The 23,405-nt window shown below is 44.0% G+C and overlaps 1 protein-coding gene across 1 annotated transcript; it reads right to left on the minus strand.

Moving 5' to 3' along the window:
- Positions 1–7,244: 7,244 nt before the first annotated feature.
- si:dkey-156n14.3 (zinc finger protein ZXDC) lies at positions 7,245–22,402 on the minus strand. The gene is made up of 10 exons (XM_054783774.1): positions 20,324–22,402; positions 18,532–18,684; positions 18,096–18,174; positions 15,166–15,296; positions 14,373–14,543; positions 13,369–14,150; positions 11,728–11,812; positions 11,469–11,626; positions 9,973–10,074; positions 7,245–9,863 (listed from the first exon to the last, which is right to left on the minus strand). The coding sequence occupies exons 1-10, from the start codon at positions 21,579–21,581 to the stop codon at positions 9,789–9,791; spliced, it is 2,994 nt and encodes a 997-aa protein (XP_054639749.1). The 5' UTR covers positions 21,582–22,402; the 3' UTR covers positions 7,245–9,788.
- Positions 22,403–23,405: the final 1,003 nt, after the last annotated feature.

The raw sequence follows: 23,405 nt of genomic DNA on the forward strand, positions 1-23,405 counted from the left end.
CGACATTAGAATGAATTGTATGGCATTCGTTTGTCACATCCATGAGTGCTCCAGCTGCACACAGTTTACAATCTATTGCATGGCTCCTTTCCTCAGTTATTTCAATTCAAGCCATTGGTGTTATATTTGCAGTGTATCCGTCCTGGCTGTCTGAGTATTCTGTCTCTGTTGCCACCCAGAAACTGCATTTGTAATCATGTCAAAGATTACTCACACGTGTCCACATATGTTATGTTTATTTTGTTAACTTTATGTATATAAATAAGAGGTTGATTTTCGCCAATACATTTTCCAGTGTGTAAAAATGTCCTGTACGTCCAACAGTGCTCTGCTTTATTTTATTTGCAAAAGGCTTTGCACGGGTGATAATCTGACCATCACATTGATTTTTTGTACTGACACAGCATATCTGTAAAAGGGATTTTAAGTCTAAATGCTGATTGTTTTTTTTTCCCAATTAGATGAAAAATGAAATCCAGTTCTTAACTTACCCAGCATGAAAAAAATGTATAATGTCACATACTTCAATAAATCAAAATATACTTTATACCAACATCTTTGTAGACATTTGCATGCACTGAAAAGCCAGGATTTATTTGGATTATTTTGTGATAAACATAGTATAGGACTCAAAAAGGTTAAACACATTTGTCTAAGAAAAAAAGAGGAAATATTGATGTAAATTGATATTTGTGATATATAAAAAATGAACTTGAAACTTGAATTTCCCTGGTGATCAACACAGTATCTACCTTGTATGAAGTACACAAAAGCCACACTTTAGTACAGATACCTTCCAGGAAAATGACTTTAATATAAGTAAAAAAAAAAGTCTGAATTAACTAAAAGTATTAACGTAGCTGCTATCTATTGTATCAAAATTGTAATTATAAATGTACTTAAGTATAGAAACTAATTGTACACGTAAAGAGTAAAAGTATTAGAGTAGTCACATTGAACTTTAAAAAAAGGTATTTATGTAGCCTTGGGGGAACATAAAATACTGTATATCTGCTACGTTACAAATGTATACTGCTAAAAAGAATAAAATAAAGGGAACACTAAAAATAACACATTCTAGATCTGAATGAGTGAAATATTATTAACTACAGTCAAACCTGTCTATAGCGGCCACTAAAGGGAAACGGTAAACGTGGCCGCTATAGACAGGTGGCCATTTTGAATTTGTGCACGCACATATTAACATGTCTGTGATTAGAAGCTTGTTGTGTTTGCAGATACATATTATTATACTGTTACATGTTGACCAGCAGAGGGCACTGTGGAACTGCGGATGAGACCAACAGTAGAGAGCGTGAATGAGAGAAAAGGAAGTAGGAAGTTGGAATGATATGATGCAGCCGAGCTGGCGATTAAAAGTTGTAAAGAACTACTAGGCTTGTTATTCTATACCACCCACAGAACAAAGCTGTGCTAGTATTGTCTTTTGTTATGTTTGTTTTTAATATTTTGGTTTTGAATTTGGATTTGGTTGGCTGATCTTAAACTACACGAAAATTTTAGTTCTAATAAAAAAAGTTTTAATATTTTTTTACATTTAAAACATTACATGTTTTGCATGTTTGCATACAATTGACCCGGCATGACCCTTCATTTGGATAAACAACAATTTTTTTTGCTGCTGAATGACTGACGTAAAAGGATTCATTCATATGATATGTTTTGGAAAATAATATTACTGAACATGCATACCGGTATGTTTGAGATTGCAAACAACGTATTGTCTTACCCAAAACATATGGTTTTGTTTCAGTGTTGTTTTTTTCTGTGTGGGTGTATGTGTTTATGGTTATTACACATTATGGTTATCACATATTATTCCTGTGGTTTTTGTTAAAATATATTTCATTTCATAACACAAACAAAAAAAATCAGCAAAATGTTAAATGATTTTAAAACTTGTCCAAAGTCACTCTCTTTTATGATTCATATTTTGTACAAACGAGAGCATAATGAATTGTATGAAAGTAAGAAAAAAAGTAAAGGATCATGACCATGGATTTTAGTGGGAAAAAAGGGATGGGATATGCAGTTAAAATTAAAATCTCTTTCTAGAGGAGTAAAACTATGCATTGCTATAGGGGAGTGCTGAGCCAGGGCGCAGAGTAGAATTTTGTCCCAAAGGCAATAAGAATTGGAAGGGGGAAAGTACATTTAATATAGCCAAAAAATAGAGAATAATGTATCAAATCGTTTTTAAGGGACGAAGGTTGCGTTACTTGAAGGAATGGGAGAATCTCCCCGCTTTTTAATTTATAATATAGATGTTCTGTGAGCCTCTTCATCTGCTTTGTACAATATGTACGCTGTGCTGTGTAGTCGCGATGTGAGTAGTAAGATGGCGTCTCTTTGGCTTCAGCGGCTTGCACTCCGGCGTGCGACGTATGAGCTATCCAGATAAATTATACAGATCAGTGTGTAACTTCCTGCTTATATTACGGTCTCACACAACCAACCAATCACACACATTCTTCTTCTTATTATTCTTTGCTCTGATTGGAGCGCGGCCCCATAGTATTTATAGCAGCAATTGGCTGCAAAAGCAACGAGTAGTAACGAGTAGCAAAGATGCTCAGTGGAAACATAAGACTTTGCTTGTAAATGTATCGGACTAAAAGCATCCATTTTCTTTTGAAAATATACAGTCGGCACTAATAGAAAATGTTAATTACAAACAATAAAATACGATTTATTCCATTCCATTCCATTTTCCTCCGCTTATCCGGGTCCGGGTCGCGGGGGCAGCAGTCTCAGTAGAGAAGCCCAGACTTCCCGGTCCCCGACCACCTCCTCCAGCTCCACCGGGAGGACACCAAGGCGTTCCCAGGCCAGCTGTGAGACATAATCCCTCTAGCGTGTCCTAGGTCTTCCCCGGGGCCTTCTCCCGGCTGGGCATGCCCGAAACACCTCACCAGGGAGGCGTCCGGGAGACATCCGGACTAGATGCCAGAGCCACCTCAACTGGCTCCTCTCGATGTGAAGGAGCAGCGGCTCTACTCTGAGCTCCTCCCGGATAACGGAGCTCCTCACCCTGTCTCTTAGGGTGATTCCCGCTACCGATCCATCCATCCATCCATCTTCTACCGCTTATCCGAGATCGGGTCGCGGGGGCAACAGCCTAAGCAGGGAGGCCCACTTCGTCCAGCTCCTCCCGGCGGATCCCGAGGCGTTCCCAGGCCAGTTGGGAAACATAGTTTCTCCAACGTGTCCTGGGTCTTCCCCGAGGCCTTTTACCGGTCGGACTTGCCCTGAACACCTCCCCAGGGAGGCGTCCGGGAAGCATCCTGACCAGATGCCCAAGCCACCTCATCTGGCTCCTCTCAATGCGGAGGAGCAGCGGTTCTACTCCGAGTCTCTCCCGGATGACAGTGCTTCTCACCCTATCTCTAAGGGAGAGCCCAGCCACCCAACGGAGAAAACTCATTTCCGCCGCTTGTACCCGCAATCTTGTCCTTTCGGTCATTACCCAAAGCTCATGACCATAGGTGAGGGTAGGAACGTAGATCGACCAGTAAATTGAGAGCTTTGCCTTTTGGCTTAGCTCTCTCTTCACCACAACAGACCGATGTAGAGTCTGCATCACTGCAGACACCGCACCAATTTGCTTATCGATCTCGCGTTCCATCCTTCCCTCACTCATGAATAAGACCCCAAGGTACCTAAACTCCTCCACTTGGGGCAGGATCTCATCCCCGACCTGGAGATGGCATTCCACCCTTTTCCGGGCGAGAACCATGGACTCGGAGATGCTGATTCTCATCCCGGCCACTTCGCACTCGGCTGCGAACCGATCCAGTGAAAGTTGAAGTTCACGGCTTGATGAAGCCAGCAGGACCACATCATCTGCAAAAAGCAGAGACTCAATCCTGCAGCCACCAAACCGGAACCCCTCAACGCCCTGGCTGTGCCTAGAAATTCTGTCCATAAAAATAATGAACAGAATTGGTGACAAAGGGCAGCCCTGGCGGAGTCCAACCTTCACTGGAAACGGGTCCGACTTACTGCCGGCAATGCAAACCAAACTCTGACACCGGTCATACAGGGAACGAACAGCTTGAATTAGCTGGTCCGATACCCCATACTCCCGGAGTACTCCCCACAAAATTCCTCGAGGAACACGGTCGAATGCCTTCTCCAAGTCCACAAAACACATGTAGACTGGTTGGGCAAACTCCCATGCACCCTCAAGGACCCTGCTGAGAGTGTAGAGCTGGTCCACAGTTCCACGACCAGGACGAAAACCACACTGCTCCTCCTGAATCCGAGATTCAACTGTCCGGCGGATCCTCCTCTGCAGAACCCCTGAATAGACCTTACCAGGGAGGCTGGGTCCCGCTACCCTACGAAGAAAACTCATTTCAGCCGCTTGTATCCGCGATCTCGTTCTTTCGGTCATGACCCAAGGCTCATGACCATAGGTGAGGGTGGGAACATAGATCGAACGGTAAATTGAGAGCTTTGCCTTTCGGCTCAGCTCTCTCTTCACCACGACGGTCCGGTACAGCGACCGCATTACTGCAGACGCTGCGCCGATCCGCCTATCGACCTCACGCTCCAACCTTCCCTCACTCGTGAACAAGACCCCGAGATACTTGAACTCGTCCACCTGGGGCAGGACCTCATTCCCAACCCGGAGGGAGCAATCCACCCTTTTCCGACTGAGAACCATGGCCTCGGATTTGGAGGTGCTGAGTCTCATCCCAGAAGCTTCACACTCAGATGCAAACCGTCCCAGTAAACGCTGCAGGTCACAGCCCGATGAGGCCACCGTCTGCAAATAGCAGAGATGAGATCCTAGTGCCCCCGAACTGGACTCCCTCGACACCTTGGCTGCGCCTAGAAATTCTGTCCATGAAAATTTTAAACAGAATCGGTGACAAAGGGCAGCCTTGGCGGAGGCCAACGTTCACCGGAAACAGGCTTGACTTACTACTGGTAATGCGAAGCAGGCTCCTGCTCCGGTTGTACAAGGACTGAATGGCACGTAGTAGCGCGCCACCAATCCCATACTCCCGGAGCACCCCCCACAGGACACCGCGAGGGACACGGTCGAATGCCTTTTCCAGGTCCACAAAGCACATGTAGACCGGTTGGGCAAACTCCCAAGTACCCTCCAGGACCCATGCAAGGGTGTAGAGCTGGTCCAGTGTTCCGCAACCAGGACGAAAACCACATTGCACCTCCTGTAGCCGAGGTTCGATTAATGGTCGTACTCTTCTCTCCAGCACCCTGGAATAGACTTTCCAAGGGAGGCTGAGGAGTGTGATCTCCCTATAGTTGGAACACACCCTCCGGTCACCCTTCTTGAAAAGGGGGACCACCACCCCAGTCTGCCAATCCAGAGGTACTGTTCCCGACTTCTACACAATGTTGAAGAGACGTGTCAGCCAAGACAGTCCTGCAACATCCAGAGCCTTGAGGAATTCAGGGCGAAACTCATCCACCCCAGGAGCTTTGCCACTGGGGAGCATTTTGACTACCCCAGATACCTCAGCCACAGTGATGGAACTGTCCGCGTTCGTATCCTCAGTCTCTGCTTCCTCTATGGAAGGTATGTCAGTTGGATTGAGAAGGGCCTCAAAGTATTCCTTCCACTGCCCAACTATATCCTCAGTCGAGGTCAGCAGGCCCCCGTCCCCACTGTAAACAGTGTGGACCGGGCACTGCTTCCCCTTTCTGAGGCGCCGGACGGTTTGCCAGAACCTCTTCGAGGCAGAACCTCTTCCATGGCCTCACCGAACTCCTCCCACACCCGAGTTTTTGCCTCGACCACCGACAAAGCCGCGTGCCGCTTGGCCTGCTGTTACCCGTCAGCTGCTTCAGGAGTCCCACAAGCCATCCATGCTCGATAGGACTCCTTCAGCTTGACGGCAGCCCTGACCTATGGTGTCCACCATCGGGTTCGGGGCTTGCCGCCACGACTGGCACCGACCACCTTGCGGCCGCAGCTCCGATCGGCTGCCTCAGCAATGGAGGCATGGAATAGAGCCCATTCGAACTCGATATCCTCGGCCTCCCCCGGGATGCAGGAGAAGCTCTGCCGGAGGTGAGAGCTGAAGACTCGACGAACAGGAGACTCTGCCAAACGTTCCCAGCACACCCTCACTACACGTTTGGGTCTCCCGGGTCTGTCCGGCATCCTCCCCCGCCATCTAATCCAACTCATCACCAGGTGGTGATCAGTTGACAGCTCAGCCCCTCTCTTTACCCGTGTGTCCATAACATGCGGACGCAGGTCTGATGATACGACTACAATGTTGATCATAGACCTGCGGCCTAGGGTGTCCTGGTGCCATGTGCACTTATGGACATCCTTATGCTGGAACATGGTGTTTGTGATGGACAAAGTGTGGTCCGCACAGAAGTCCAACAACATCACACCGCACGGGTTCACGGCTGTGCCTCCCAATCCCGCCCCTCCAGGTCACACTGTCATTGCCCACATGGGCGTTGAAGTCTCCCAGTAAAACGACAGAGTCACCAGTTGGGGTGCTCTCCAGCACCCCTCTGATGGACTCTAGGAAGGCTGGGTACTCTGAACTGCCGTTTGGCACATACGCACTAACGACAGTCAGGACCCTTTCCCCAACCCGAAGGCGTAGGGAAATGACCATCTCGTTAACCGTGGATGACTCCAACACAGAGGCACCGAGCCGGGGGGCTATTAATAAGCCCACACCAGCTCGCCGCCTCTCCCCTGCAGCAACTCCAGAGTAGAACAAGGTCCAGCCCCTCTAGAGGAGTTTGGATCCAGGACCCAAACTGTGGGTCGAGGTGAGTCCGACTATATCTCGTCGGAATGTCTCAACCTCTCTCACAAATTCGGGCTCCTTCCCCGCCAGAGAAGTGACGTTCCATGTCCCAAGAACCAGATTTGGCCGCCGAAGACCAGGTCGCCTAGGTGCCGGCCCTCGATCGCCACCTAAAACGCAATGCACCGGACCCTTATGCTTGCCCCCACAGGTGGTGGGTCTACGGGGAGGGAGATCCCGTGAGACTTCTTCGGGCTGAGCCCGGCCGGGTCCCACGGGTGAAAGCCCGACCACCAGACGCTCGCCTGCGAGCGCCTCCCCCAGACCTGGCTCCAGGGTGAGGCCCCGGTATCCCACTTCCGGGCGAGGTGCGGTCTCTCTTCGTGTGTTTGTTCATACGGGTCTTCTGAATCACTTTTGGTCTGGCCCGTCACCCAGGACCTGTTTTCCTTGGGAGACCCTACCAGGGGCATATAGCCGCAGACAACATAGCTCCTAGGATCACTCGGGCACACAAACCCCTCCACCACGGTAAGGTGGTGATTCACAGTGTACTTAAATACGATTTAAGGAGGAGAAATAATGTAAATCCCGTGTACACGTATGCAACTTTACTAGCAGCGTCCTCATACCTCGCACCAACAGTATAACTTCAGTAACATCCTCTCTGCCCCTATCGTGCTCTGAATTTGGTCACTATGGCAACGTTTAAGCATGCCTTCAAAGTAAGATAGATAAATCACAAAAACGAACATAAAATACACGAACATTTTTACTCACCATAACCCTAAATCAGTGGGAGTCCTGAGCTTGTTTCTCTGCAACGAGATGGTCCCATCCAGGGGTAATAGCCCGGAGTGTGTTGCTTATGTACAGCCTACTATAGTTTTGTTTTGGTTGCCAGAAAACCCTGCTTCGCAGATCGGATATCGGAAGTGGCAACAGGGTTTTCAGTGCTGTTGTGGTGATCTCGGGGTGTTCTGCCATGACTTTAATCCAGAACACCAGCTGAGTTGTACATACTTTTAAAAGGCACAGACATGCTGGATTCACCTGGTTTGTGGAGCAATGGGTCGCGGATCCATTCCTTTTGTGGTTCGGAAGTAGCGTTCGAACTCTTTTCAAAGCAAAGACAGGTGATCGTGCACCAGCTGGGAGAATGAAGGCTCAGACTCAGTCTCACCCAAAATCCCTGCTAATGTTTGAAACATGTCCAATATGCCTCATTCACGCGCACTTTCCCCTTCGCAAAGAAACTGTTTGTTTCTTGCTTATTTTGCTAGCTTGTGGGTTAAATTTCAGCGTTCATGTGACCGAGATCTAACAGGGAATCCTTTTTCAAAATATAAGATCGTTCAGACTCAGATAATAAATAAAACGGAAAAAATGCAAATTATTCATTCTTTCTTGTGCGGCCCGGTACCAAATGATCCATGGACCGATACCGGAGTGCGGACCGGGGATTTGGGGACCCATGATCATACCACAGGTGTGAATGATTTGTTCAGATAGTTCAGCATACTATATATAGACCTATATTGGATTGCTTTTAGCGGCTTAATGTACAAAATGGATCAATCCTATTTTATGTATGTGGCGCTTACTGAAAAGTCAGGACACCCCTGCATTATGATATCATATGTACAATAAAAGTGTGTAAGAAAAATCACAACACTGAATCATTCATTCCTAGAGAACAACTTTAATTCTTTGGCCTCTGTTCCACCTTCGGAGAAACTTTGGTTATCATTCTGCTGACAAAATAGCACACAACAATTGTGACTGTGCTTGAAATGATTTTATTAGCTTTTAGGTTTGGCTCTGCCCTTTAATTAATCACTCCAGATACAATTCAATAATTTAACACAATTTATATATATATAAGAGAGTGGCGCCATTTCCCCGACTACCCGCAGCTTCTTATTTTTATTTTAAATTGGTCCGTGGCGTATTCCAAAAATAAATAAAACATGGCCCGCATCATAACATTACAAAAGATTCAGGATTGGGACCACAACACAAAAAAAACTATATAAAAGGTTGCAAGATGTGGAATGTTATCAGATAGTACATTACCATGAAAATACAAATACCACAAAGCTTTTTCATGTTCATGTTTCTTTCGTGTTATTTGACTGTTTAGCATGACTGGAACATGCCTGGCACTACTTGATAAAGGAAGGTGAACATCAAAGTAGCCCCCAGACATTCTTCCATATTTCTGGATGGAAAAAGTTTGGATGCCCTTGGTACTTAGGAAAAGCATCATTCAGTTGTAAGGCAGATTGAGTGTAAACAGCAAATAATGCATCACAAAGGCATAGATGTCCTGGCTTGTTTATCTACGTGCGTGCATGCGTGTGTGTGTGAGAGAGACCGGGTTGAACAAATGGCTAATTATTTCAACAATAATGCGATATCAGCAAATTACTTCCATTTGTTTGGATTTATTCAAACAGCAGGTTGGAGACAAGCCATCAATGCTTTACTTCCTTAAGTATGTTTGGACACTGCACAGCGGGGGCGTCCAAAGTGCGGCCCACAGCACATTGTGGAAATGATATACTGTCACCTATAACACAGTTTTAAAGTTTTGTCTTTAAATATATTCAACTTGTCTTCTTAGGTTTTTATTATTATTTTTTTAATTAAACTAAAATTATTAAAATGGCCCTGTTTTTTTTTTCTTCAATGTGCAGCCCCTTGATGGAAAACATTTGGACACCCCTAATATGCAACAATGAAATTTAAAAAAAAAAAAAAAAAAAAAAAAAAAAAAAAAAAAAAAGCCTGATTTTTGTATATTGCAACAAGTGTACTTACTATACTCTGGGGGGAGGGTGTGTATCCATATCACCTCTCCAAGGTGCTTGATCTCCGGGATTCCATGTTCTCTGCCTCTTGGCCAAAGGCAGCTTCTACACGCTCCTGATAAAGTGTTTATATGAAAAAGAGTATTGCAGCATTGTTGTGATGTAAACAGCACACTGAGGTGGAAAGAGACGCTGAGGTCAGTCACTCCAAGTCTTGAAGGTTGATTGTGCTTCCTGTGAACTGAGAGTTGTTTTCTTCGATGACCACCGTAGGTTCCTGTATGGGAAAGTCCCACCAACACACACACAAATTACTGCTGTATTTGTGTTATTTGTATTACTGCTGATCCAAAGGAAAGGGGGGGGGGGGGGGGGGGGGTGTGTACCTGTAAAATGTTGACAGGTAAGTCAACGGTAAGCTGGGCATGAGAGGTGGATGGCTGGGAGCTGAGCTGGAAGGCGAGCTCTCCATCAGTGGCTGGGTCATCCTGAACAAATGAGCAATCCTCTTCAACAACCACTATACTTTCATAAAACTGGAAGCTGAAACTCAATGCAGATGCAGAGGGCAGTTAATATACTTTTGCACTTCCAAACAGGAAGAGGGGCGCTTGTCTTCATTGACAGACACTCAAGCAAGCATGGATTCCTACTATGTACTTATTAATTCCTGGAAATGGCTGCGGCCGAGTTTCCATCTGTGTATGCCTGCAACTGTACGCCCTTTGTATCAGTCGTATACACACAGGAAATAATGTTCTAATAGCCAACTGTTTTAGTCAAAACTTTCAGGTCTGTGTTTTCTGTACACTGCTTGGTGTGATCAATAGGAGGGTACTAGTTACACTGTTGGGGGGTATAAATCGAGGCTGTGAAATCTTTCCGAAACAAGCATAGTCTTTGGCCGTGGTTGGCGGGAAACTGCTTGTTGGTATTGCATGGACAGTTTTCCATGTTTTACACTGGACCCTTTTAACGATGGACCTCTGTAAATAAAAGCTAAGTGTGATTTTAACTTCACACATGCCTTGATGTCTGTGATTGCTGTATCGCCGAGAAGCCACGCGTCAGACAAACTTCAGTAACAAAATAGTATTCCTGTATAAGCAAGAACAGGACCCTAAATACGTCATGGGCAGCACGACAGATATGCATAGCCACCTCGTTTGCCACCACACTCACAGAGAAAACTATTTAGAAAGAGAAATGTTAATTTTTCTATTGAAATGCTAAATGTTTTTCAATCAAGAGACGTGTGTTTACATTGAACGGCATCAACATTGTGCTCATGCTGCTCAACCTTATCTGGGTCTTTCCAGTGATTATATCACTACTACTATACGATACTAAATATTTATTTTTGCAATTCTTCTACTTCACAGATTTGACTATTTGAGAGACATGAGGCATGAGTTTCAAATACTGAATGTTTGTCGGACACCTATATCAAATCCTGTTTTACCGTTATGTTGCAATAAAACAGTTCCATGGTTTTTGCACCATTACTGGTTGTATTCTGGTTAAAATATGCAGCAAAATATCCACCCTTTTTTCTATACTGCTTGTCCTCATGAGGAGTCAAAGGTAATAAACTGGAGCCTATCCCAGGTGAAGTCAGCAAAATATATATGATGAAATAATTTTTTTTTTGGTTTGCTTCATCCTATCACCGAGGTAATTATTGCTATCGTGAGCCATGTATTGCAAATCGTATCGTAAGGTACCCTGAGATTCCAAGTCCTATGTTAAATGCTTACTGGAATTACAACAGGCCATTAGTGTGGACTACAGTATGTAGACACGAATTGGGGGAGGGAGCTGTGTGTTAAAAATAAAATTGGTTTTTAAGGGAGTTGGGTGATGGCATGGCGTGTAATCCCACCTGAAGGAGCTGAATTTGGACATATTGGGCCCCAGTGACAGGGTCACGCAGAGTGAGGCCCCCATTAGCAGCTGTAGCTCCTTCACCATTACGAGCACTTGATGGAGGGCAGGAAGATTTGGCTCCTTTTGCTTTTCTCTGACTTGATCCAGAGACACCTGGATTTATTAAAAAGACATCATAATTAATTAATAATAAACAATGAATAATTAAGTAAGTTTAGGAAAAGTGATTTCAGAAAGAAGGTCTATTCTATTACCAGAGGAGACGGAAGGAGCAATCAGCTTCTTCTTTTTGGCCAGCTGAATGGCTCTGTAGTCTGTCCTTGCTGAGCCGCCACTATCCTGGAAGAAAAAGACTAAAGAGTCAAACAAAAAAGGGGTGTAAGGTTAACGTACATGTATTCCTAACCGGATCATTCGCTACAGAACCTTTGGTTTAGGAAGTGTTTATGGGATCTGCGTGGTAAACATAAACAGCGCAATCTGACTAGCACAATGCTTCTCAAATATTGGGACGGGCCCCCGAGGGGATGCGGTGAACTGTCAGGGGGGGTGTGAGAACTTGGAGAATTTTTAATATTAGTGCAGACCTGCCAACATGCATGAATTTGTCGTACTCAGCATGCACTTTGACTCTTGAATACTTCACTGCTCTCCATTTCTTTGCATTTTGCTGGTTTCAGTTTTGAGTTCAGTCTGTACAGTACAAATAAATAAATTATCAGTTTTTCCAATAGTACAGTGTTCCCTCATTTATCGTGGGGGATAGGTTCCCAAAATAGTCCGCAATTAAGTGAAATCCACAAAGTAGGCAATTAATATATACAGTATTTTAAGGCTGTAAAATCCCTCACCATACACTTTATGCACTTTTCTCAGACAGGCAATAACATTTTCTCACATTTCTCTTGTTGAAACACTCAAAGTTCAAATTTCATTTGAATGTTAATGATCAACCTACTAGGTTGGACACAAAAAATTATTACGTGACTCACTCCTCTGTCTCGTCTTGGCGCCGTTCGGCTGTAGCTTTTTTGTATCCTTGTTAAAATGGTTTATGGCGCTCTAAAGCCGGTTTGCTGCTTCTTCTATTGTTTATTGGAAGTCAGCAAGCAGTTCACACCTTTAGCTAGTTTGCTAGCAACCATTGGCCATAACAGGAAATGGCACAACGGAGATTGCCTGTAAACCATTATCAATCAATCAGGATGCAGAACACAAGGGGCAGGTTCTCCCTTAGCCAATCAGCACTGTTGTGGCTCATACAGGCATTAACACATACTGAGACATGTTGAGAGATACTCCAGCTGCACATGTCTTCATTCAACTCTCTCATGAATATTTTTTCATTAATTATCCTCGTTTAATATTACTACTGCATTCAAACTCATATTTACATACATACACTGTATATGTATACACGTACATGTAGTACCTATATAATTGGTAATATTACCTTTTCCCCTACTTAAGAACAATTTGACATAAGAACGGTCGTCTGGAACCAATTGTGTTTGTTGGGGACTTAGTGTACTGACCTACAGTACATTGGATTACTTTTATAAACTGTAATGTACAAAATCAAGTGGGGGTCTCCAGTTGTAACTATTAGATATAATTTGACATATAGTTTTCATTTGAAAATGTTATTTATTGGAGAATTATGTGCCAACAGTTTGCATTTTTTAAAGTTTCATTTCACAAATAATGAGAGCTGCTGACACAAAAGCTAAGCAGGTTCATGTTCTGCAGGTATGGACTGAACCGTGGTTATGGCGTACCGTCATACCCCCAAACAGATGGTGGTTGTGTAAGTCCACAACATCAACACATGGAGAACCTGATGTTGGCTGGAAACTGAACATTACAGTGTAGATTAGTAGAATGAAGTGGCTTACCATGAAGCTGCTGGGTGATACTGCAGTCATTTCTGCGTCTTTCTGCAGATTGAAGCCATTGGTGTGCCCAGGGAACACAAACTGTGTGAGGACTTTTGCTCCTTCCTGACCTCCCAGTACCTCCACACAACTGAGCAGAGGCCCAGACCCTCCTGGGCCACCCACCTCAACCACTTTGGTGGGTGAAACCAACAGTTCTGAAATAGGAGCAGCCGCAAGGGAGGCTGAGGCCTCTACGCTAAGAGCGCTGGAGGAGCTGAGCGGGTGCTGAAGGGTGGGCTCAATAGGTGTACTGGGACCCTGCATGGACAGAGAAGCAAGTGTTCCCAAGGCTTCCGGTGTGACACTTTGCACATCATCCAAGTTGAGGGTGCCCTGAGGAGGCAGAACATCCCCCACCGTGCCTTCCAGACTGTGGTGGGGAGCCATGTCAATACTGGGTGCCAGGATGAGGGGGTCGGCACTTTTGGCCAATGCAGTACTCGTTGAAGTGCAAAGAGCTGCGCTAACTGTAGAGGGGTCAATCGTAAGGATACCCGAGTTGACCAGGGAGAGGTCCATGGTAAAAGTGCCAGTGGAGTTGGTTCCACCAACAGGAATTCCCACCCCAATACCAGTGGACGTGGTAGCTACAGGCACATTAGAGAAAAGTGAGCTCAGGTCCAAGTTAGTCAGCTGCTCGCTGCCAGCAACACCTGGCCCACCAACGGTTGCTGGTGTGTGGCTTATTAGCTCACTGCTCGGGGTCAGTGTGGGCGTGGTCTCCATCTGGTTCAGAACATCTAGGACGGAGGAGGGTTAATTTCTGTTAAAAAGTGTGCAAGCAGGGAAAAAATATGCACAGTGCAGTGTTTCTCCTACGGTTACAGCTAATCTAATATAAATGGTAGGGAACCACTGCAATGGCAGGCTCTTTTATTGGAAAAATAATCCATATGAAAAGTGAAAAATAAGAATTTGATGCGTGTGTAGTAAAACAAAGAGGCCTGTGAATGATGACTGACCAGGGCTGAGCTGGTGTTGTCTCAGCACGTGGCTCTTCAAGCTGCTGCGCGAGGAGAAGTGCTTGGAGCAGCTGGCCACAGGACATCGGCTTCTGAGTGTGCTGGCATCCTGCTTGTGTTTCTTAGAGTGGATGTAGAGGCTGCTGCGAGCTGAAAATTTTGCATTACAACCTAGAAAACAAGAAGTAACAAAATTCAATTACTCAAAAAAAAATACATCACCAAAACTCAAATCATTATGTATTGACCATAAATTCTGGACCATAATCCCCCCCCCACTCCTCACCATGCTTTGAGCGTAGATTCAAGAGGTAGTGGACACTAAAATCACAAGTTTTAAGGTCTTATGCAGCGATCTGTCTTTTGAAAATCTTACGTTTTCTCAAGTGTAGAATTACTACAGCTGCTGCTTGGACTACCTGAACTGATGAAAAGAAAGCGTCTCACATCTCACTCGTTGGTGCTAACAAATGACACTGGGAACATCAAGTAGGTGGGATTACAAGGTTTATAGTGTGTCTTTGTGTAAATATCCCATGGTAAAACATGGACACCTGCAACTTATAGACAAGTGTGGCCTATACATGTACAATTTTTTTTTTCTTTAAAATTTGGTGGCGGTTTATATTCAGGTGTACGAAAGTCTGGAATTTTACAGTAGTATAACACAAAGCTACGTACGATGTGGATGTTTTGTTCAGATAGTTTAGCATGTATTGACGTACATGAGATTGCCTTACCATCTTTAATGAACCATTAAATTACACCAACCCTGTTGTTGTACAGTATTTACCTTCAGCATGGCACTGGAATGGCTTGGTGCCCAGGTGAGTGATGCTATGACCTTTGAGGTGCTCTGCTCGCGTAAAGGACTTCCCACAACCTTCTTCAGTGCAGATGAAGCGTCGGTCGTCATCATGTTTTCTGTTAACCAAATGAAAAGGAATACTGTAGGAATGGATGATAGAAACGATAGAATTAAAATCCTCTATCGTAGGCCAAATTTCGATCGCCCTACTGTGATAATGCAAGTTGATGGCCTGCAAATAATGAGAGCAACAAGCTGTATCTAATGGTCAATGTAATGGAGCGCTGTAGCTAGTGCAGCTAAAGTACAGTCATGGCCAAAAATGTTATGAATGACACAGTATTGGTTTTCAAAGTTTGCTGCTTCAGTGTTTTCAAATATTTTTATCAAATGTTATGACATACTGTAGTACAATTACAAGCATTTCATACATGTCAAAGGCTTTGATTTAAAGTTACATTAAGTTTATGCAAAGAGTCAATACTTGCAGTGCTGACCCTTCTTTTTCAATTCACTGTGGCATGCTATCATTTTACTTCTGGGTCACATCCTGACTTATGGCATCCATTTCTTGCATTATCAGTGCTTGAAGTCAGAATTTGCAGATTTTTGTTTGTCCGCCCACAAGTCCTCAAAGGGATTAAGGTTTATGAAGTTTGCTGGCCATGGACCCAAAATGTTGATGTCTTGTTCCTCAAGCCAGCTAGTTATCACTTCTGGCTCGTGACAAGGTGCTCCATCGTGCTGGAAAAAGCATTGGTTGTCATCACACTTCTTAGATGGTTGGGAGAAGTTGCTCTCAGCGGTTGTTTTGGTACCATTCTTTATTCATAGCTCTGTTCTTCGGCAAAATTGTGAGCCAGTCCACTCCCTTTGCTGACAAGAAACCCCACACATGAATGATTTAAGGATGCTTTATTGTTGGCATGACACAGGACTGATGTAGCTCACCTTCAGTATATCCTGAATGCTGCTGTTCGAGTCCTGACTACAACCAGGCAATATGACCATATTAGTCCAGTACTCAGGTCTCTGCACTGGCTTCCTGTTGTTTAGAGAATAGACTTTAAAACAGCTCTACTTGTGTACAAGTCTTTTCATGGTCTTGCGCCAAAGTACATCTCTGACATGTTAGAGCCACATAAACCATCTCAGACTCTGAGAAGCTCAGGGAGGGGACTGCTGCAGGTGCCCAGAGTCAGGACTAAACGTGATGAGGATGCATTTCAGTTTTATAGGCTTAAAACAATTTCTATTCAACTGTGCATTTTGACAACTGAAAGTATTTTATCCACACTCTTAATTTTAAATTTTATGGAATTTGGCCGCAAGGTGACTGAGTGGTTAGCATGTTGGCCACACAGTCAGGAGATCGGGAAGATCTAGGTTCGAAACTCCATGTGGAGTTTGCATGTTCTCTCCGTGTGTGGGTTTTCTCCAGGTACTCCAGTTTCCTCCCACATTACAAAAACATGCATGTTAGGTTGTCCATAGGTATGAATGCAAGCGTGAATGGTTGTCTGTGTCCTGCGATGGGCTGGCGACCAGTCCAGGGTGTACCAATGCTGGATAGGCTCCAGTATACCCACGACCCTGATCAGGCAGTTAAATCAACTTTCATAAACAGTCCTGACGCTTGCTGAACTTTCTTGGGCACCGCGATTCCTTCTTCACAACAACTGAACCGCTCTCCTTGAAGTTCTTGATCTGATAAATGGTTGATTGAGGTCCGGCAGTCCTACTAGCCAGCAATATCCTTGCCTATGGAGCCCTTTTTGTGCAAAGCAATGATGACTGCATCCGTTTCCTTGCAGGTAACCATGGCTAACAGAAGAACAAAGATTTCAAGCACCACCTTTTTTTTTTTTAAAAAAAAAAGCTTCCAGTCTGTTATTCTCACTCAATCAAGATGACAGAGTCATCTCCAGCCTTTGTCAACACTCTCACCAACGTTAAGCAGTGAATCACGAACATGATGTCAGCTGGTCCTTTTGTGGCAGGGCTGAAATGCCGTAGAATATATTTTTTTTCGGGATGAAGATAATTTTCATGACAAAGAGGGACTTTGCCATTAATTGCCATTCACCTTAAACACCTAAACTTTCTGGAGTAAATGCAAATTTCCATCATAAAAACTGAGACAGAAGACCTAGTGAAAATTTGTGTCGTTCTCCAAACTTTTGGCCATGACTGTATGTGCAAGTTACCAATCCTTGGGTTTCAGAGGTTGCAATATATCATTTTTACATCAGTCAGTGGAGTGCTCAGTGATACACATTTTTGTTCAGGGAGACAATGATAAAGTGTATTTTGACATTTAAGTGGCTCGAAACTAGATCCACTTTTTCTGTACAATTGCAATTAATTGGAAATGGATCATTTGAATTACTGTTTTTTTTTTATTATCACTGTTCTATTGATGTACATATTGATAACTTGTATTTAAGCTGCATTTCTCAGTGCACTGTCAAATATCGCTATATATCGGCAAAATCAATATATCGCAATTCTGTATCGTATAGTGAAATCCTTTCCACTATCCACCCCCGGTAATATTTAAGTTATTTATATTATTTACATTTGTCATGATACAGGTGACATTTTGTGTTTTGGCCTTTGAGCTCCATTTAAAACAAACATGAACACGGTTTGAGTCCACTGATCATGTGAGTGGATACTTTGTGTGGGCACTCCGACTAGTTCGGCGCACTGTACGATAAATGAGTCTATGAAAACAGATGCATTTTTAGCAATAATTTAAATCAAAAACCGAATCCTACAAACACCGGTGCATATGAAACACGAGGTTCCACTGTATAGTTAAGGTAATAATTACACCTCTGAGCAGAGCACACCACAAAAAGAATCAGACACCCAAATATGGGACTGGCATGAACTCTTGATGGCTTGCTTACCGTTTGTGACGAAGCAATTTTGACATGCTTGTGAAGGACCAGCCGCAGCCTTCTGAATCACAAACAAATGGCCTCTCACCTGGAAAATGGGAAAATCGATGCTCATAAACGAGTCGTGCTTTAAAAGCCAAGAGCATTAGCATTTACAAACTTCACCTAACTTTCAACTGCACATACACAGAGAATGACAGGTAGTAATCTGTGTGCGAATTCACGAAAGACAACAGAACAGTTGCATCAGAGCAGTCAGTGTGATTTTGCTGCTTTTCATTTGCAGCAAATATGCAGCTTTGTTGAATGTGTATGCTGTAAAGTGCTGCCAATTTAAACCACATGACTTCGATACGGCCCCTTTGGGTCCAATTAAAGACCAACAGGAATTCAAGGCAGTCATGAGAGGGAGCAATGTCGTCCTACTTATGGCGCATCAGCTTACCTGTGTGACTTCGCAAATGGATCTTGAGGCGACATGCCTTGTCATATATCTTGCCGCATCCCGGGTAGGTGCAGGTAAAGTGGCCTGTTTCTCTGAAGTGAGTGCGGTTGTGGGAGTAGAGGGCACTGAAGGTGATGAAAGTTTTCTCACAGCCTGAACAAAGAAAAGGTAAATGTCTTGTTACACAAGTCAGTGTTTCCTCATACATTCATTTATTGAATTTTTTAAATTTTACAACATTTGGACCATCACAAAGATTTGGCCCGGATTTTTTTTTAGATTTGATGATTTGCCCTTGCTCACAAACTGTCTGTGTAGCTTGTGGTTACAACTCTGTACAGTAGATGGCATCATGACTGCTTCTTCACACACCTCAAATGTAAGATGGACCAGCACTGCAGCCTGCCCAGGCTACACCCCACATCAATACATCCACTCAGACAGTGTTAAACGGTCTGTTTGAGACTGCTGCCTCGGGGGCGCTAACATACGAATGTGCTGCACGCATTATTGGTAAGATACGCCCCACGTAACACGCACAGGAGTATTTGCTAAGTGCTGGCAGTGTGACTGTGTGGATGTCACATCTTTTCTTATTTTTAATCTCTGAGGCAAAGGACAACATCAGTAAAACGTGCACAATGTGCATGTGTACAGCTGAACACTTTATATTCAATTTCATTTCTAATTGTGAACAATAGGGACATTTAAACCCCCTACCAAATCTGTACATTTAAGGCACTAATGGTCACATGATCGAGTTGCAAACGGCCCCTTTAAATCCAGCGGCTGTATCCAGTGAGCCAAAAGCACCGGGCTGTCAACCCACTGCTCAGCCTTTGCCTTGGTCAGGTACTACATAGGGGACCTAAACCTTGAAAACTGTACTGTATAACTCAGACGCTGCAAGCCACAACCCACATAATGCACATGCATTAGTTATGTTTGTTGTCAGCTAACAAAGTTTAATTAACATTTAATGTGCAGCCTATCATAATCAAGGTCATGTTCATCAATATAGTGATATATTACATGTACAATCACTTGCACATTAAAGTCAGTAATGTATACATGTATTCGCAATATGATTTTTCAGTGCAGCACTTCTGGTTTGGTACAGATATGTACCGATTTTACACACGGTACACATTAAAAGTGAGGGAGAGGAAGTGTTTGTCACGTCACAACTGTCCATCGCGCCAGAGCCTGAAGACCCACCGGCATGTTGGTTCCCATACCATTACATTCATGGTACAGGGCGCTGTAACCCAAAGGTAACATCCAGTAGTCAGTAGTCCAGTCTAACCATTCTCTTCCAATGAACAAAAAAAAAAAAACTTGTAATCTCACAAAAATGTCATAATTTTACAATAATGTTGTAGTAGTAGTAGTAATAATAATAATAATAATAATAAATATATTTTTTAAGGCAATTAAGTAAAAATAATATAAGAAAAAAGTCAGACTATTACAAAAGAAAATTTAAAATTATTTAAGAAGAAATGTGAAATTTAAAAAAAACCCCTGCAAGATTGGGGTGCGGGGTGTTCATTCTGACTGGTCGCCACGTTGATTAAACACAGCAATGTTTGACGATATGCTATTAATTCACAGACCTTTGGGCAGTTTGACCTTCATCAAGCCCTTGGGGACCACAATTGTGGCGTGCATTTGAAGCCTCTACAAACCACTCTTCCACGTATTTGGCTAAAAAGCTTCATTGCTTCAAGAAGCCTCACTTGGCCATCACACAGTGGAGTCATTAGATATACTGTAATCACAGATATGTTACCTGGGTATTCACATTTGTGTGGCCTCTGTGGCTCAAAGTGGACTCTCTGGTGATTGCTGAGTCGGGTGGCACTGCGAAACCTCTCACTGCAGATCTCACAGATGAAGGCATCATCCTGCTGATGGACTTTGGTGTGAGCCTTCAGGTTGTAGACTGTGGTGAAACACCGGCCGCAGCCTTCAAACTGACAGGTATGCGGTCGCTGCTTGTTATGGGACTGAAGATGCCGTTTGAGTTTGTAGGAAGTGGCAAAAGCCCAGCTGCAGCCGTCCACTGTGCACTGGTAGGGGCGTGGATCTTCAGCATGATTCAGTAGATGAACCTTACGTTTTTGCCGCGTGTCAAATGTACAAGGGCACCCTGTTACTGGGCACGGAAAAGAAACTATCACTTTCTTGGACCTGAGCAGCTGTCCGCATTGGGAGTCTTTGTTTGCTGGAGTGGTTGTAGGCGAGAGGGTGACCACATTCGTCTGCTTGACTCCATGTAACACGGCGTCCTCCTGTTTGACCATAGGACAGGAGGGGAAGGAGGTACCGGGGAAGGCCAAAGACGTGTTGTCCACCAGAGCCAGCTCAGGGTCACATCCTGACAAGCCAGGTCTGCTCTCTTCCTGGTGGCTGGAGCTGGACACTGCCAAAGTGCTGATCTTCCCAATGGCTTTGGTGCCACTATCATAGTTGAGAAGAACAATATCTTCATGGTCCTTCATACCTAAATGCGCCTTTAGGCTGACCATGTTGTCCTCTTTGTGTTCATATCCATCCGGTGGCGCAGCGAGAGTCAAAGTTCCATTTTCTATGGTGACTATGATGCTTTGGTTGTTGATCATGATGGTTCCAGAGAAACTTTCATTCGCAGGACTTGCAGAAAGGTTGTCCTGAAGCCCCGTAGAGTCCAAAATTAGTTCCGACTCGTCCATGGTTTCCACGATGTCTGAATTTCTACAAATGAGTTCATCGTTCCGGGCCTTGTCTTGGTTGTTTTCGGTACATAACTGGCCACATATCTTCTCGCCATATTTGTTTGTCAAAACAACATCTTCCACCGTGCGGTAATAACCGGCTTGTTTAACACCACCAGCCTCGGTTGACCAGCCGCGAACAAAATGTTCCCCGTCGTCCGCTTTTTTTAAATCCAGCGACTCGGTGCCATTGGGTTGGTCATTAGAGCCGCAAAGAACTGCATGATTTGCGCTTCCGAACTCCATGGGGTCGCAAGAACTAGCTTGAGTGCACGCTAGCGTTCTGCTTTTCATTTTGTCTCACTTTCAGACAAGCCAACTCGACTGTCACACTTTCTAACATACTGGAATAAGCTGGAAAGTAAACCATGTCATTCCTGGGCGTTCCTTCTGCTGTCTTGTTCCTAATTCTCCCGGCTTGTAGCGTCGTCGCTGGCAATGATGGCTGCTGCCGTAAAGCTGCCACTGCTAACGTTAGCCTCAAACTTACGTTGGTTCCCCTTCCGCCATTTTCTACATCCAGGTACTGTACTTCAGCTCTCAGACGGCACTTACCAAAATTGACTTAACATGTCGTCTTTATCTATGTTCACGTCACGAAGTGACCCACGCTGTCGGTCATGCAGGTTGTTTTAGTCGCTGCGTTGTAGTTTGATGAAGGGCGAGTCATCAGCCTCGCTACCATTTTGCGCCAGTAGGCGAAGCGGAGGTTTCCATGGCAAATTACTTTCATGTTCAAATGGAGGCGATCCCACATATAAGCCCGCTTTATCGTCGTTGTCGAACCCCGACAAATTAAGTCAGTAACTGGCCCCTAGACAGACTACATGAAACAGTGTGTAACGCCATGTTTGAAATGTTTATGGCAAAAAACAGCCCCTGGATTTCCATGTTGGCATCCCTGTAGCACTCACATAGGACCCGCCCTTGTCACGACCAGCGCCATTAAGGCTTCTTTTGTACATTAAGTACATAAAAGTACTGTCTTTATGGGGCAAAACATATACCCCTTAAGATATCACAGCTATTTTAATGTCAGGAAATCCCTGTATCCCAGGATATGGCTTCCCCGAAACACTATTACTGTATATGCAGTACGACAAGCAGTGTTCCAATCGCGCACTTCACTGTGAACTACAGTAAGGTTACGGTCAGTACACGGATGTTGCATTCAACACGACCCAGAGTGTGTGCATAAAGATTTGTGTTGGGGAAATGTAGTTAGTCAATATAGTTACCCCCCGCTAGGGGGTGGTGTTTTCCTGAGAGCGAGCAACCACAACTCATTGACTCGCACTTTACCTTCCTGTGTAGTTGTAAATAGTGACTGAGGCTACAACCAAATTGTTCATATAGCTAAGAGTGCCACATTTCACTGCCACTAACAAGTGTTGTAACGTTCAGCTCGAGTAATAGATTACCTGTTAGTAGAAAACAGTGGTGTTATTTTTGGTGCCCTTACCCCCAACATTGATGGGGGTTGATGGGACACTTGCCACCTTCAATAGTCGCCATCTTGGCTACAAAGTGGAAGGGGAGGGACTACCTCCAGCTGTTGCAATTCACCATTAAAAAGGGAAAGAAAAAGCAGGTAAATATAGTTATGAACTACACTGTCAAAGTTCATGCCCTCACTCATACATATCAACATTTGCATTAAAAACAGCATTTTTTTTAATTCACAAATTGCAGCTGCTTCACATTTTAATAATAATCTGCTGATTCTAAAGCGCAACCTTTGAAAAAGTAATTTTCCTGACAACTTTACCAATACTTTTTACACACACGAGGATGAGTGTATTGCAGAATTTTAGCAAAGACAACAAATATTTGTTCAAGAAAGAAAAAGGCATGTGTAAAGCTGCAGCATAGAATCATACTGTATGTTGTAAAGAAGTCAATGAAGACACTTGTCTTGCTGACAGTGAATATGATAACAGAATAAAATACATGTTCTCAAACATTGTGCATTGGCCACTTTGAAATTCTGCTAAAACCAACCCAATGTAGGGCAACACTACAAAATACATGACTACATATAAAACAGAGACCAATTCATTTGTATTTTTTTCATGAAAAAATTTAATTTATACATTTCCTGATATCCAAATACTATAT

Source organism: Dunckerocampus dactyliophorus, chromosome 8 (assembly GCF_027744805.1).
Source record: "Dunckerocampus dactyliophorus isolate RoL2022-P2 chromosome 8, RoL_Ddac_1.1, whole genome shotgun sequence".
In the NCBI taxonomy this organism is placed as follows: domain Eukaryota; kingdom Metazoa; phylum Chordata; class Actinopteri; order Syngnathiformes; family Syngnathidae; genus Dunckerocampus; species Dunckerocampus dactyliophorus.

Bases quoted from the DNA above. Each gene is read 5' to 3' on its own strand.
- si:dkey-156n14.3 (XM_054783774.1), bottom strand. From the start codon at position 21,581: ATGAAAAGCAGAACGCTAGCGTGCACTCAAGCTAGTTCTTGCGACCCC. The intron at 14,151-14,372 runs GTCAGTCATCAT...CCTCCGTCCTAG, and splicing joins ACAACACCAGCTCAGCCCTG to ATGTTCTGAACCAGATGGAG. The intron at 9,864-9,972 runs GTACACACCCCC...TTTCCCATACAG, and splicing joins TACCTGTCAACATTTTACAG to GAACCTACGGTGGTCATCGA.